At 41.1% G+C, this 14,811-nt stretch overlaps 1 protein-coding gene across 1 annotated transcript; it reads right to left on the reverse strand.

Annotated features, from left to right (window-relative positions):
- Positions 1 to 10,475: 10,475 nt before the first annotated feature.
- On the reverse strand, positions 10,476 to 14,506 carry nptx1l (neuronal pentraxin 1 like). The gene is made up of 5 exons (XM_028600256.1): positions 13,987 to 14,506; positions 13,459 to 13,666; positions 12,414 to 12,658; positions 12,132 to 12,311; positions 10,476 to 11,638 (listed from the first exon to the last, which is right to left on the reverse strand). The coding sequence occupies exons 1-5, from the start codon at positions 14,428 to 14,430 to the stop codon at positions 11,417 to 11,419; spliced, it is 1,299 nt and encodes a 432-aa protein (XP_028456057.1). The 5' UTR covers positions 14,431 to 14,506; the 3' UTR covers positions 10,476 to 11,416.
- Between the last annotated feature and the right edge of the window lie 305 nt (positions 14,507 to 14,811).

Genomic DNA, 14,811 nt, shown 5'->3' on the forward strand with positions numbered 1-14,811 from the left:
TATATAGACCTTAGTGGTCCCCTAATACTGTATCTGAAGTCTCTTTTATATAGGCCTTAGTGGTCCCCTAATACTGTATCTGAAGTCTCTTTCCTGAAATTTAGCCTTGGTGCAGAATTACAGCCACTAGAGCCAGTCCCACAATGAGCTTTCCTTAGGATGTGCCATTTCTGTGTCTGTAGCTATTGAGGAGGAGAGAGGGGGGGCAAGGTGGAGGGTGGGGGTGTGGCCTTGCCCTCTGGGTGGGCAAAGCAGAGAAAGGGGGTTTTAACCTTGCTCCTTATGACCTCATGCGGAGGAGCCAGGGATCCAACCGCCGAACTTCCAATGAGTGGACGGCCCGTTCCACCTGTTGAGCCACAAATGATTTGAGATTTGTTAACGTTTTGTTAAAAGTGTTATTACCCACAAGAAGAAATTGAAGTTCCATTTCTTTTTCTACAATGAACACACCCAGTGCGTCTGTATTCCCCAGTGATCTTGAAGCTGTGTGTGCATGCACTCAGTTAGGAAGAGGGTCTCTGTGTGGTGGACGGATGTCATGGTGATCCTCTGGGAAACTGGAAGCTGCCTGCTCAGGTCAGCTTTAATATTCCCCTTTTTGCCAGGTCAGAGGAGACTTTATGGACTCCATCAGTGCTTCCTAAAGGCCTGACAAATACAGACAAGGTCCTTTATCCTTTGCTTTTGTTAATTCCCTACAGACTTTCAGCATCTTACCCAGGTGTTTTTAAAACCTGGTCATGTTACGCTCTGTAATACCCTTGAGACGACCCTTGCGATCTTACATTGTGACAGGAGGACTTGGAGGCTTGCAGTAGCGATACATCTGAGGGGGTGAGGGGGGTGGGGGGGCCTTTGGCCTTTCCTCCTCCAGCTTTTCTGCTCTATGATCTTCCAGCTCTCCTTCACAGTCATTTCTTTACTCAAGCTCTCTTCCACAGCGTCACCTTTAGTTTTTTTTTATGATTTCTATGAGTTTCAGCTCTTCCTCCTCTATAGTGAGGAGGACCGAGGTCTGATTAGCCCTAGCGATGTCCTTTCTCCCTTCTTTCATTTTCTCTGGTGCAGCTTTTTTGCCATCTCTCCTCTTTACTATCAGCCTGGTGCCCTACTCTGACTGAACTGCTTTCAGGCCTTTTTTTATTTTTTATTTTTAAGGCCACCTCTTAACCTGTGATTTGCTTCATTCCTGACAACTCATATCTGGTCTTTTTTCTGTGTGCAGACTGTTGTAAAAGGGTGGAGATCTGATGTTCTTTTGTTGTTTTCTGTTTGAACATATTTCAAAGCATGTCTAAGCTGAGAGATAGTTATCCAGGAGCTGTGGTAGTGTGGGCAATATTGTTAAAAAGCCTTTTATTGTCATTGTACACAATACAACGAAATTAGGAGCGCTGGTCGGTGAAATTAAAAGCACCCAGGAAAACACCACAAAAACAAAACAACTTCAGCAAACAAACGTCCAAAGCCGAAAACACAGGTTCTAAAATATTAGGTTAAATAAATACATAAATGCAGTGTAATTATGCACTGGAATAAGAACTTGTATTGCACCAGAATCAATTTAATTATTCCACTGGCATTAATGAAATTACTGCACTAGAATAAATGTTAATATTGCACAAGTTCCAGTAGGTTTGCCCTAAAAAACAATCAACATATTGTAAGTTAAGCGTTGGAGGTAAGTGTGCTTATGGCCCAGGGAAAGAAACTCTGTGCTTTGATGGTCCTGTAGTGCCTGCCGGAGAGCAACAGGTCAAGGCTCTGCAGAGGCGGTTGGAGCTGGAGATCTCTTCCAGGGAGGACAGAGGGCAGCGGGGGATTTACTGTGTGGTGTTGATGACCCTCTGAAGACCTCTGCTGTCTGCTGCTGAGCAGCCAACGTTCCAAACTGACATGCAGTAGGCCATTACACTGTCAATGGAAGAGCGGTAGAAAGCCATCAGCAGCTCAGGAAGTGTAGTCGCATGCTAACAGATGCAGTGGTGTTTGCAGACATGGAGAGGTCCCCAGAGATGGGGGTTCCCAGGAAATTCCTGGAGTGGGGTAGGATCCGCTCTGTACTTTCAGAGTTCCTTTTATTTTCCTGTGGCAGCATCACCATATTGTACTCTTCCACACACCTGAAAACACTAATGCATGTTGTGTTTAGCTAACAGTCTGTCCCATCTCTGGGTATTCCAAGGGTAAATTATAGTTTTAGTTATCCATTTTTATGTCTTTACTTTGTCTTTTGTTTTCCACTAATACATCCTGCTGTGACACTGGCTTCACAGTACTTTATTTGTGCAGTTTATAATTGCTTTTAGTCACCTTCAACATTTGTTTGACTTTTTAAATATTTCAATGACTAGAGCCCTGAGCACTAATTACCGGACAATCTCCGTTATTTTGAGTTCTGTACTGGGTGGTGGTAAGGGACAATGGCAAACAACTGTCTGAAATAATGGTTAACGTTTCCCTGGTGAATTACTCCTTTTCACTCTTCACCTGTCCTTGCCTTTTTTGTCGCTCAGCAAAAATCCATTGAAACATTTATTTAGTTTGGAGTTGCGTAGTGCTCTCTCCTGAATCATTCTTTTGTAAATTTACATTGCAATCAACCTGCTTTTAAAATAAAAACAAAGGGGTTATACTGTACATACCTGAAAAAGATTACCTTCACCTCCAGTTTCTTTGCAGGATAAACTCTACCATTTTTTTCTTTGAACCTGAAGCTGTTAAGTTTAGATTGAAGTCAGTTTACCTTGACATAAATTCCATCTGTTCAGTATTGCTTCTGACTACATTCATTTTGTTACACCTACGTGCAGGACGGTATGATGGAGTGTTTTGATTTCTGTCAAACAGTTCAGTCAATTACAAGCTTAGGACACCGTCCTTCACTCACATGGTACTGAACTATTACAAAAATATACTATACCTTCCCACATAACTTGCGTTCATTTAAAGTTTTGCTCCTGTGGAGAAATATATATCTGTCCAAACATCATTTCACTGCAAAACAACATTTATTGCTAGTTTGCAAGTATAACAATGTACAGTATCTCACTTGCCAGTTTATTTTTTATGGAATCGTTCGCTGGTGTCTGTGCTTGTTTTTAGTGCTATGCGCAAGTTTACTTTTGACTAGGGATAGACCGATTATCAGCCCTGGCCGATTACCAATGATAAACCGATTGATAAAAAGTGTGCTACTTTGGCTCCGCCACAGCTCTGTCTGTCGCTCTGCTTCGGTTTCACTCACCACACTGAGTCTGACTTAATGTCCCGCCCACAACACTATCTGACTCTCTTTTACTGCGTATTATGTTGAAAGTTTGTAATGTATTAAATACTTGCTTAAAGTATTTCAAAAAAGTTTTGTGTTGGGGTTTGTAACATTCCAAAATCTTAATTTTGACTTAGATTTTCATTTTTACTGTAAATGCATATCGGTTCCAAATATCGTTTGTTGGTTTCATTAACTACTAATGATCTGTGTCGGTATCGGCCTTGAAAAACCAGTATCGGTCAATTCCTACTTTTGACAGAATTTGAGTTTCCTGCCTCATAGTGCACCTGCCAGGTTAGGTAAGGACACCTGCGGTTCCTCTGTCACTGCTTGCCTCAGCGCTGCTGCCACGCTCTTAGTGATTACTCTTGCACACGGAGCAGACCTCCACGCGCCACGCCACCTGGTGTGTGTGTGTGTTTGTGTGTGTGATGGAGGGCTCTGTGGTGGCTGTTTGTGATTGACCTGATTATGGAAAACAGCCCCTGGCATTGCTCCCATGGGATGCAGGGATTGTGGCATCTTCATGAAAAATATTCCTGTTGTGCCGGCTTCTGTCATAAGACGCCTGTGGATAAAGCCCAGCCATGGCAAACTGCCAAGAGCAAGAGAGGAAGGAGAGCGAGTAGAGAAAGAGACCATTTTAAAGATGGATTGAGATTGATGATGAGGAAGAGATAAAATTATGCGTCATTCTCATCATGTCAGATTTATGGTAAATATTAGCATCCTGGTGGTAATTACAGTCAGGTATGTGGGATGTTTGCAAGCAGGCTCTGATATTTCCCACTTTGCATCTCAAAATGTGGAAGTGAATCAACAAAAGTTGCTAACAGGAAAAAAATCACCAAATCGGACAATTTTTAAAAGGCATACACCAATACAATCCATTCAAATTATAGTAATTTAGTAAGAATAGCGATTTCCAAAACGCACTAAGTTAAACTTTGTTTATGAATGTTCTGAATTGTGTTTTTGTGTGTGACACTAAACACGTTGTTTGCTTCTCCAGATAGATGGTATTGTAGAAGTAGTAGCTTCATGCAAATCTGTAGATCTAAATATGACTGGTATGGTATAATATAATCCAGTCTAAAAATATATAGATTACAGTTAACCAATACATTAAAATGCAATCTTCTTCCATATATTGTTATCAGTGCTGGGTCCACAATAGCTGCAGCAAGCCAACACTACCCTTAAACACTGAAGACTAATCTCTTCTACCAATAATCTTAAATTCAATCTGACCATTGGAGAGTTAAAATGCAAGTCTTGCGTGCAGAGGCGACCAGATATGAGCTGCAGAGAGGGGCATTGAGCCAAAGGAAGGAAGACCGCCAGGAAGTGTTGAAATGCATCACTTATCCGCTCTACCATCTATTAGACAAGACAAATAGTGCTTTTATAGGAGATTCACTGACAACACAAGTTTAGACTCCCAGAGTGTTATACTTTAGAAAAATAACAATCAGCTGTTGCACTGTTGGGGTCTTTTTGTTGCAAATGGCGGTTGTGGACAGGCGGACAGAGGTCTGTGTTAAGTGTCATAATGTCATGTCATCGGCACTATAGTGTATTGAAGACGCTGTAGAATAACCTGGGATTGATGAACAATTACATTATGAGTCTGACATTGATTAATAATGGTAAACATGAAACCCTCAAACTGTAAAACTTGTGGTGGTTGTGTTAGATTGTCATGGGACTGTAACACCTTAGCTCCTGTGGATCAGTGACTCTCTAGCAGACACAACGCTGCCTGTCACACTGCCAATGTGGCTCAGTATGTATCTCAAGTGTACACTGTGGAGTTCATAATGTGTGTGTAAAGTACAAAGAAAATTGAGCGACTATAGTGTTTACACTTACAACAATCCAATATAATCTCTCCCCTTGAAAAATAATTTGATACCTACCCACCTGGCAAACAAGGAAGTGTTAAGAAAACAGTGGTGTGATTTTGTGTTTGCATTTCCCTTGAGGAAGGACATGTTTTGCATATATTTGGTCCTAGGCTGATTGGGTGATACTTTGAAGAGGGAATTTCCCATGTTGGGAAGAAATCAATTATTCATTCAGTAGCATGGAGGGTTGAGCATGACCCTGACAGCTGCAGAAGTAGCTCTGAGATTAAGGACAAGTATGGATAGATGTGTGTCTCATGTATATTCTGCTTCACCATGCAAGCCAAAGTCCCTTTTGTTTGGTCCTCCATTGGCATCCCATGATATTTGTTCATCAAGCTTTACTGTAATGATATTTAAGTGGTGCATTAAGATATCACTCATGGCACCAATCAAATGCTAAAAATCCTAAAAAAGAAAAACATGTCTCAGCGTTTTTGCAGTAAGCGTAAGTATGATCCAATAAAAGGATACTAATGGCTTACGCAAATGATGCAATCATCCTCTCAAATATTACCGTTTTCCTATTTGTGCAGATAATCTCTTAAAAACATTAAAAACACATTTCCCTGAACAACAACATTGATCAGCAGATTGCCTGTGTCACCTGTATTATAATTTTTCAGCAAAGCCGACTCTTATTCAGCTTCAGTGGGACAGTTAAATGTCTTTCACGCCCACCTAGAGTTTTTGTTTGTTTTCCTATTCTATTGTGATGAATTTTTCATCAGCTACTTGATGAGCGATTCATGTGTGCTTTATAAAGCACAGTAAGGAGTCGTTGGGTAGGGGATGTTTTCTACTGTCCCACTGCTACAATACAGTGGCTTTTTGCCGGAAGAGTCGACCACCTCAACATAGGTTTGATTGGTCCCTCAAGTTTTCTTCTTTGTATGGGTTCATGTGGTACAGAGGTCTGATAAACGTACTTCTTTCTAACTCCACACCCCCAGGTTATTTTCATTTTCAAACTTGTAGGCTTCAGCCCCAACCGACACTGAGGCAATTTAGCCTTACTTATGCAGTGGTGCTTCTCAAACCCTGTAAACAGACTTTGATGCTTAAAATCAGTGGAGTTCTTCTTCAATTCTCACGTTATCTGAATTTATCAGTTCAGTTTTTGTTACATTCAAATGCCACTTTCTTAAAAAGATAAATAAAAGACATTTCTAGCCATGCTAGCAGCTATTAGGTTGACATTTTTGCTTTTCAGTGAAATGGCTCAATAACTATGGGATTATGGGATATTACAACCAAATATGGCACACACATTTTTGGTCCCCAGAGCATGAGTTGGAATAACTTTAATCCCTGACATCCAATACCTTGGATAAATACTTTATGGATAAATACCTGCAAAACGAATGACATTCCCATCACTTTTGACTCTTTTTTTGTTTACGCTGTACGCTAAACAGAGACAGTGAACATGGTAAACATTATACCTGCCAAACAACAGCATATTAAAGATGCAGTAGGTCAGCCTTATAAAACTAGCTTTCTGTTATATTTGCTGAAACTGCCCCTATGTTCGAGTAGAACTACATGAAGCAGGTAATTAAAAACCCAAAGCTCCCTGTTCAGATGCACCTATCACTGCTCATGCACACACATTCATTCTCCCTTGTGGGGGGAGGGGCTTAGGAGACCGTTTTGGGCTTTAGCAGAAAGGGGGGAGGGAGTCCTGGATCGCAATCCTACCTACAGCACTTTTAACATTATTATTGTGAGCATGTTAGCATGCTGATGTTAGGATTTAGCTCAAAGACCCACTGTGCAGTACAGCTTCACAGAGCTGCTAGCATGGCAGTAGTCTAGGTTTGTATTTCTGTGTTACTTTGTGCAGGACTAGGATCTCATACTGAGCTACGTTTATTTTTTCTGTTCAGTGTGAAGAGGGATAGTAGCTGATGTGTGTGAGTACAAATTAAATATGTGAAAAAAGTTGGATGTTTACAAGCACCAAGAACTAGCAAATCCAGCTGCAAATCTTGAAATTGGATGCTGTTACTGAATAATGATTTGACATGCAGCAAATAAATTATCTCCTTAATGACGTAAAAGGCTTGTTTTTCACAAACCCTCTCCACTAAAACAGCTCAGTAATTTCAAGGACAGTAGCACAATTCTCTATGGAAAAGCTTCTCTTTTTTTAAACAGATGTAATGAATGTACGTCATGTGCTATTCAAACAAAGAGTGAAATAAGAGAAGCCAGATGTGGTGGATAAAAATTCATCTCATATTTGACCCGTCCTCTAACCTAATTTGAATCTGAGTGCATGCAGGAACAAACCAATTAGGGCTGAGAAAAGCTGGGGATAGGTCAATAGGCTGGCTATTATCTCGCTGTGCCAAAAATGTACCTGACAAGATATGGGGCAAGATTTAGGTCAAGAGAGAAATCTTTTTTTGACAATTGTGGTCTGTACTGAAGTTGATATCATCCTCAGCCTCCATGGCCACTCAATAAGAGATCATACTGTGTATGTGTGTGTCTGTTTGTACCTGTCTGTCTGTCCGGATATGTAGTTGTGTTTTGTGTGTGACTTTTGCTTCTCAACTAAAATAATTTGCACTGAAATCCAACACCAGATGTGTCAGACTAGCCGTCAGTAATGGCTGTGCGATAGGTATGGGCTGAAGTTCGTCTGGTGCCTGGGGAAAACCTATTGATGTAAAGACGTCCCAAAACCTCAGAGGTAGAGAATGGAAACCAATTTGTGGGACATGTGACCCGACTGTAGTGGGACTGAAGGACCTCATTAACAATAAAGGAAAGACTTTCAGACCCTGCTATTCCCTCTAATGCGAGCAGAGTCAGCTTTGATTAATTTGGATAGAGATCTATGACCTCAACACCAAACTTTTGTTGACAGAAATAGCGTGTGTTTACAATTTATGTAGTGTGTGAAAATGTGTGTACTTACAGTATACATGTAAGGGTGTATCTGTACTCCATTGCAGAAGTGATTTAGGTCTGGTTAAGAAGCTGGTTTATCTACAGCATGCTCCTCAAGAAGTTCTCATGAACCTTACCACCTCGAGATTGAATCTCATTAAAGAAAAGTGGCGTTTTTGAAAGGCAGAGGCAAGATCACTTTCTTAATCCTTTATCCATTCTTCATGGACGAAAAGTTCAAATCCCACATGCAGATATGTTTCGGAGTATTTGTACTGGTTTACATTATGCTATGGGATTTTTCTATTTGCCCTCATTTAAATGGGACTAAGTAGGATTTCACCACAATAAAATAGCCTATTTCTCATATACTGTAAGAAATACAGTATATGATTGGTAAAACATGTACTCATGTATAGGACTGAACCGTGCCATACTGAATTTTGTGAGAAGTTGTGATGAAACCACATGAAGAAATATCAACAGTTAAAGCCATTTAAAGGTGGAGTCTGCAATTCTGGAGAAAAATTGTTGAAATTTGAACTCAACTCCCAAACAAATATCCCATCAGTGCTCCTTCAGAATTTTAGCATGAACCAGATTTACCATCCCTGTTGCTCCCAATACATTTTTTATTTATACATCCATTGCCTTTCTCCTGGCCTTTGCACGAGCATGAACAGAATAGGGTTGTATGACTCGGTCAGAGCTACTTTGTTGTTTTCCATTTACAGAGCTAAGGCTGTGTATGAACACCGGATTTCTTTTCAGCGCACACACAGAATTGCCTACTAGCGGACCGTGAGGAGATATTCATTGAATTTGACAACAATTTTATTGGATTAAACTCGTAGACCACCTTTAAGTAATCCAGTTTTAATTGGCTTAAAGCTTAGAGGTACTCTTCAGTATAGCAGTTTTATATTAACCAAGTATTGATACTGATGCTACTAAGAGAGGTGCAAATTGCTCAATGTTTACTGTCTGGAAGATTTTTAATGAGATAGTGAGATGAAACTTTCTGTTACCTCTTGACAGTTAATTTGAGGATGCTACTGTATTGTTGGCACACAGGCGTACTGTAGTCTCACCAGAATAAGGTACTGCTGTATGAATTGTGTTGATTGGACAATAGACTTTAGTTCATGGTCATTGAACTGAATATGCGCAGACAATAGTTACAAAGTAATTTTAACCTGTAATAACAGATTTTTTGATCTATTGGGGGCAGTCCAAACAAGCCGTAAAAAAAAACCAACACTGACATATTATCACGTTTTAGGTTGTTTTAGGTTTGTAGCAAACAGTTGCTTATTTACTCCATAGACTGTATATAAAGATGGACAATGCGGGTCAACTTCCTCCCACTGTATGAATATGAAGCCAAAATATCCCGGATACAGGCGCTGCCATCTTGTAATTTTGGAGCCAGACTCTGCGCACATAATGATCAGATGGTGGAGCCGTACACCATAGTCCCAGCCATACGCTTGCCCGACCAATCGTGAGTCAATCATAGCTGTCAATCATGACGTTTTTCCTCATTTCTATACCATCAAATAATTAATAAAAACCAAACCTATCAGGAAAATTAACACTGAACAAGCATCGGTGTGATAAGACCTACCTATTTGAGGTGTTGGCTACTTAGATTTTTTAGTTTGGCTCATGTCCCATCCGCTAACATGGAGGGGGTGTGATTTATGACCTATACCGCTGCCAGCCACCATGGGGCAATCAAGATGTTTTGGCATCACTTATCGAGTCTATGCATCAACCCTTGACTTACACACCCAGCAGAAACCCACTTCTGGGATTGCTCCGTTGCCGCTTGAAATTCTGCCGGATTTCACTCTTTTTGACCGGATGTCTGGTACCTTCCGCTTTCTTTGTGTTGGAATTTTAAACTTGGGTTGATTTATGAGGACTAACTGCTCCTCAGATCTCTGCAGGGTAAATCCAGACAGCTAGCTAGACCACCCAAGATGATTGTGATTGGTTTAAAGAAATGCCAATAAACCAGAGCGTGTTTTTCTTCCATCCCTGAATGCTGTGTGGACTAGCCAGACCCTCTTCCGCAATGCTATGGAGGACAGTCTGGCAATGCAAATCTACTCTGGTTTTAGCTCTGTTTTTGGTCGCCGCCAACTCCTGACAAAAATATCTGGCTCTTTAGCTGCCAAATGCTCCACTTTGTTCACCAGCTATTCTGCCGTTTGGCAAACTTCCATTGTACACTAGACCTTTTATTGTAGCGAATTGAGACCATATTTCTGTAGATCTGTGCGTCCTAAAGAGTGTGCACATTTCTCGAATAAATGTAACACCTGTGTATGATTCAAGTATCACAATTTATTACAAAAACTAGAACTTTTTTTTAATCTGTCCGTGTTGCCATGCTTTAAGCATATAACAATACAGTATAAAATCTCAAACCAGAAGTCAGATAGTAAAAGCAAAGATCATAGATGCTGACGCAGCATTTACAGAAGTTAAGACATGCTGTTACTGTACAGAGAACATTCCCATTGAAGTACAAACATCTGCAAAATGCGTCATTATCATCAATGAATTGCATTTTACAATAAACAATCTCATCCATTTACAATGAACAATCGGATCCTACCTCCATTCAGAGTCTTACAAGAAACACTTCTTTTCAAAATTAATTAACAGTAAAATAAACGAACACTGCAAATCATAATGAATGTGCTGAGTTTTTTTTTTTCAACAGCCCAAGGCACTCAGGCTCGAAGGTTGGCAATAAATACGTCCTTTACAGATAATCACGTCAAGCAGGTGGTGGTAGAGAACAAATGGTGAGAGAGAAACAATGTTGTCTAATTCGTGACCTCTTGAAGAGCACGTTCCTTTTAAAGAAGTCCACCTTGTCCTTTTTCACAGTGAAAATCCCTGGCAGTCGAGACAGAAAAGACATTTGAAGAAGTCAGTCATTTTTGTTGAATTGCGTGACATCTGTTGGCTAAAAACTACATGACCTACTGTACTTTTGATGCTGGCCGGGCATTTTGGTCTCAGAGAGCATCCTCTGCTCTCTGGAGCGGCTCCGGGCTGCTTTTTTTCAAACCACAATTAGGCTTGACGGTGCATTCGAGCACTACAGGATGCCAAAGCATCCATTTGCAGTGACCTGTTCCTCATGAGTATCTGGTAAAAAAATCTATCCAGTGTCCACAAATGATGTTTTCAAATATCTATAACAAATCCAGATGCTATTCATTGAAATAATCCTGATCTTTCACATTAGTTTACCGATGCTGTGACAACAGAGTGGCTTTAACAAATGTGTTGATCTTCTCTTCCCTGCAGTTCAGTTGAGCTGGCGACAAGCTTCAAATGTCCACTTCGAGGCACCTCCGTAAATATCAAGGTTCGTCTCCATCCACGCAAAAACGTTGCCCACCTGTGCCTTGCTGCTGCACGTCGCTAGATTGTATATCTCTCCGACAGATAGTTTCCGATCCCAGATGTGAAAATTTGCCAGGTCTCCAACAAAAGCTTGTGTGGCATCAAATCCTCCTCCCAGCATGTCCTGTGGAAAAAACAAATTAATTTAATCAAGGATGATATGATTTTTCTGCTCCGGCTGCTTCATGGAAAGAAAAAAAAAATTGCCTCTTGGATTATCTGGATTTTTTTATAATTTTTTGGGGATTAAATTAAATGAGGCATCTTCAATCCACTGGGATTCTTGATGAGTTCCAGTTAAAGATCCAATCACTTTATTTCACCTATTATGTGATTTACAGTGAGGATGGACTTGAAATTTGAAAATGTTGTCACAATGAAATGGAAAAAAATTACTGTTCTACCTTGTTGGCTGGTTTGCCACGTCATGACACACACCTGTTGTATTTAACAAAGTCTTTTAATAACCCCTGTGCATTATGTCCTTCCCCGACATCCTGTTATAGCGAATAAAGCAGGACGTATGCTCTCCAAATGTAGTTTGTGTGGCTTGAAACGTAATGTGTTTACCATCATGAAAGAGGAAAGTATTTGAAACAGGAGTGTGTTGTGTTTACCTGCTCTTGACCGAGGATCAGCAGGCCCTGTGGTTTGATAGGATGATATGGAGCCAGGTTCTCTCCACTCCCTCTCTTGACGCCATCTTGGAAAGCTTCCCAAACACCATCGCGAGTGGTCCAGGTTATGCAGATGTGGTGCCACTTTCCATCATTGATAAGGATAGGTAGCTTAGCAACCTAGAAGAATATAGATATGACGTGAATGTTTGCTGCAGTAAAGAAATACACTTGTTTAAAATGAACGCATGGCAACATTTCCGCTGTGTGCGTTAGACATGCCTTGTCATTTATTAGTAACTCCATTGGGTTGTTTCCCCACTCTATGAGGACCAGCTCATTGGCTTGACCCGGAACCGCGTAGGAGAAAGGTGTGCCCACTCCCGGAGACGCGTTGGACTTCAGCCACATGCACACAGTGAGGGCGTACATCTCTGGTAAACTCTTCTTCACTTTTGCGTACATGTAGTTGGTTCTCAGTGGGAACGTGAGCTGGAATTTATCCAGAGGCCTGTTTTCTCTTTGACCTGTGGAGAAGAAATAGATAACAGTTGGGTTCAGACACTTTGGAGAAGGACATATCAGTGTGCTTTTTTATTTTGTCAAACACACAGGTACTTCATTCAGCCCAATGCACACATCCTGGGGATTTACATTCTGAAGAAATTACATGTTACACAACAAATTCACAATTTCCAGATTTGCTGTAATCTTGCGTGATAAGTCTACCACAGGAGTACTGATGCTGTTAACCTTCATCTCTTGTTTTCCTCCTCTCTCTATTTTACTGCCACATAAGTTATATATATATATATATATATATATATATATATATATATATATATATATATATATATATATATATATATATATATATATATATATATTTTTTTTTATTTTTATTTTTTTTTTGTATCAGAGCTGTCTCAAACAAACACAGAGCAAATGGAGGGATGGGTCGCTCACTGCGTGTTTAAAATACTTTAATCTGCATGAATTAGAGCAGAATTACCGGGCTGCTCCAGCTTTGTGCGGATGAGTAAAACATTAAATCGACTGCTGATGTCATAAAAGCTTATAATGCCAAACTGGATGTGCAGAGAAGAGTTTTTTATTTTTAGTTTTTTTTTTTGCATGTTCCGTCTTCACTCCTGCCCTCCACACTGAGGCGATCTGATACTGTATCTCATCTCGGATGCTGATCGTTATCATTTCTCGATCATCGATCATTCCACCCATCCATCTCTAGTCTACACACACCCACTGAACCCTCCCAGATCTCCTTTTACTTTTTGTGCGCAAGCCTATATACTCTTTTCCCAACTACCTTTCTCCAGGTCGGTGATCCTCTGGTGTAGAGATGTGAGGGTAGACTCCACTCTCCCACGCTGCTCCGTCTCATTGCGAAGTCCGGGATTCCCCTCCTCGATGCTGTTCACTCGGGACAACACCTGCTTCTCTAGGTCGTCGATTTTACTTTGGAGCAGGTCTTTGAGGCTGTTCGCCTGCACCGAGTTGTTACTCCTGCTGAATTGCTGTTAGGGGGAAAAGAAGCATTCAATGTACAGAATGAGTGTGAGTGGAGGGTAATACTTTTTTTTACTTATTGCAGTGCATCTGGACATGCAATTTAACATATATTTGGGGAGGTTTGTTTTTCTCGTGTGCTCACAAAATGGCACATTTACACGTAATATTGGCAATAAGAAACCCGAATCACTTATTATTATTATTATTATTATTATTATTATTATTATTATTATTATTATTGGATTATATGAGTCAAGAAAAGTGCCTTGTTTTGTAATTTGGAGTTTTGCGCAGCGTCACCCAAAGTGTTGGAAAACGTCCCTACCTCCAGGTTTTCTAATCTCTGCTTCAGCGACTGTAAAGTCTGTGATAGTTGCGCCAAAGTGTCAGCGGGGCCCCTCGATACATCCCCCATTGTGTTTTTGGTCCCAGCTTCTTTCCTCCTGCCCCCGGGCCGCGCGTCCCCGGGCTCGGCGCCGCTCTGGCTCTCACACCGAGCCAACTTTGAGGTCAGTTCTCTGATAGTCTCTTTTTGGTTCATGATCGTCTCTTTCTGCTGCAAAACCGTCTCCCGCAGCTGCATAACAGTGGTCTTCAAGTCCTCTCCTGGCACACTGTTCTGCAAAGTGGCTGCGCAAATGTCCATATCCTTGGGTACGGACGTGCAAATGAACTGCGTCTGTCCGCCAAAGGCTTGAGATGAACTCTCCAAAAACAGGCATGAAAATAGAAAAAGTCTCCAACAGATTCCGTTCTTTGTGGCCTGCATGTCTTCTTCGGTGCTGGGTTGGGATTTGTTTTTGGTTGATGAGCCGCAGTGACTTGATGCGCTCGGATCTCCTTGTTGGTGTACTCCGTCTGTGGGAGCGCAGCCGTTTTTATACAGCGAGCCTGGTTCTGCGCAGAGCAGGTTCACTGCATCACGACCGGAGGGGAGGGAATCGCGCTGTCCCTGTTCAATCGGCTCCAGGAGCAACGTCACATTCAGGAGATGAAACCCATTTTGCTTTCAGGCTCCCACATGTTAAATCTTTGATCACTTCGACTATTTGTCATTTCTCTCTGTGTATTATTAATCTGAAAAACGCGTTCTTGTAGGCAGTGAAGACGGATTGCATGGATGGCGGGGTACCAGGAGAGACAGCTGTGT

Source organism: Perca flavescens, chromosome 15 (assembly GCF_004354835.1).
Source record: "Perca flavescens isolate YP-PL-M2 chromosome 15, PFLA_1.0, whole genome shotgun sequence".
In the NCBI taxonomy this organism is placed as follows: Eukaryota; Metazoa; Chordata; class Actinopteri; order Perciformes; family Percidae; genus Perca; species Perca flavescens.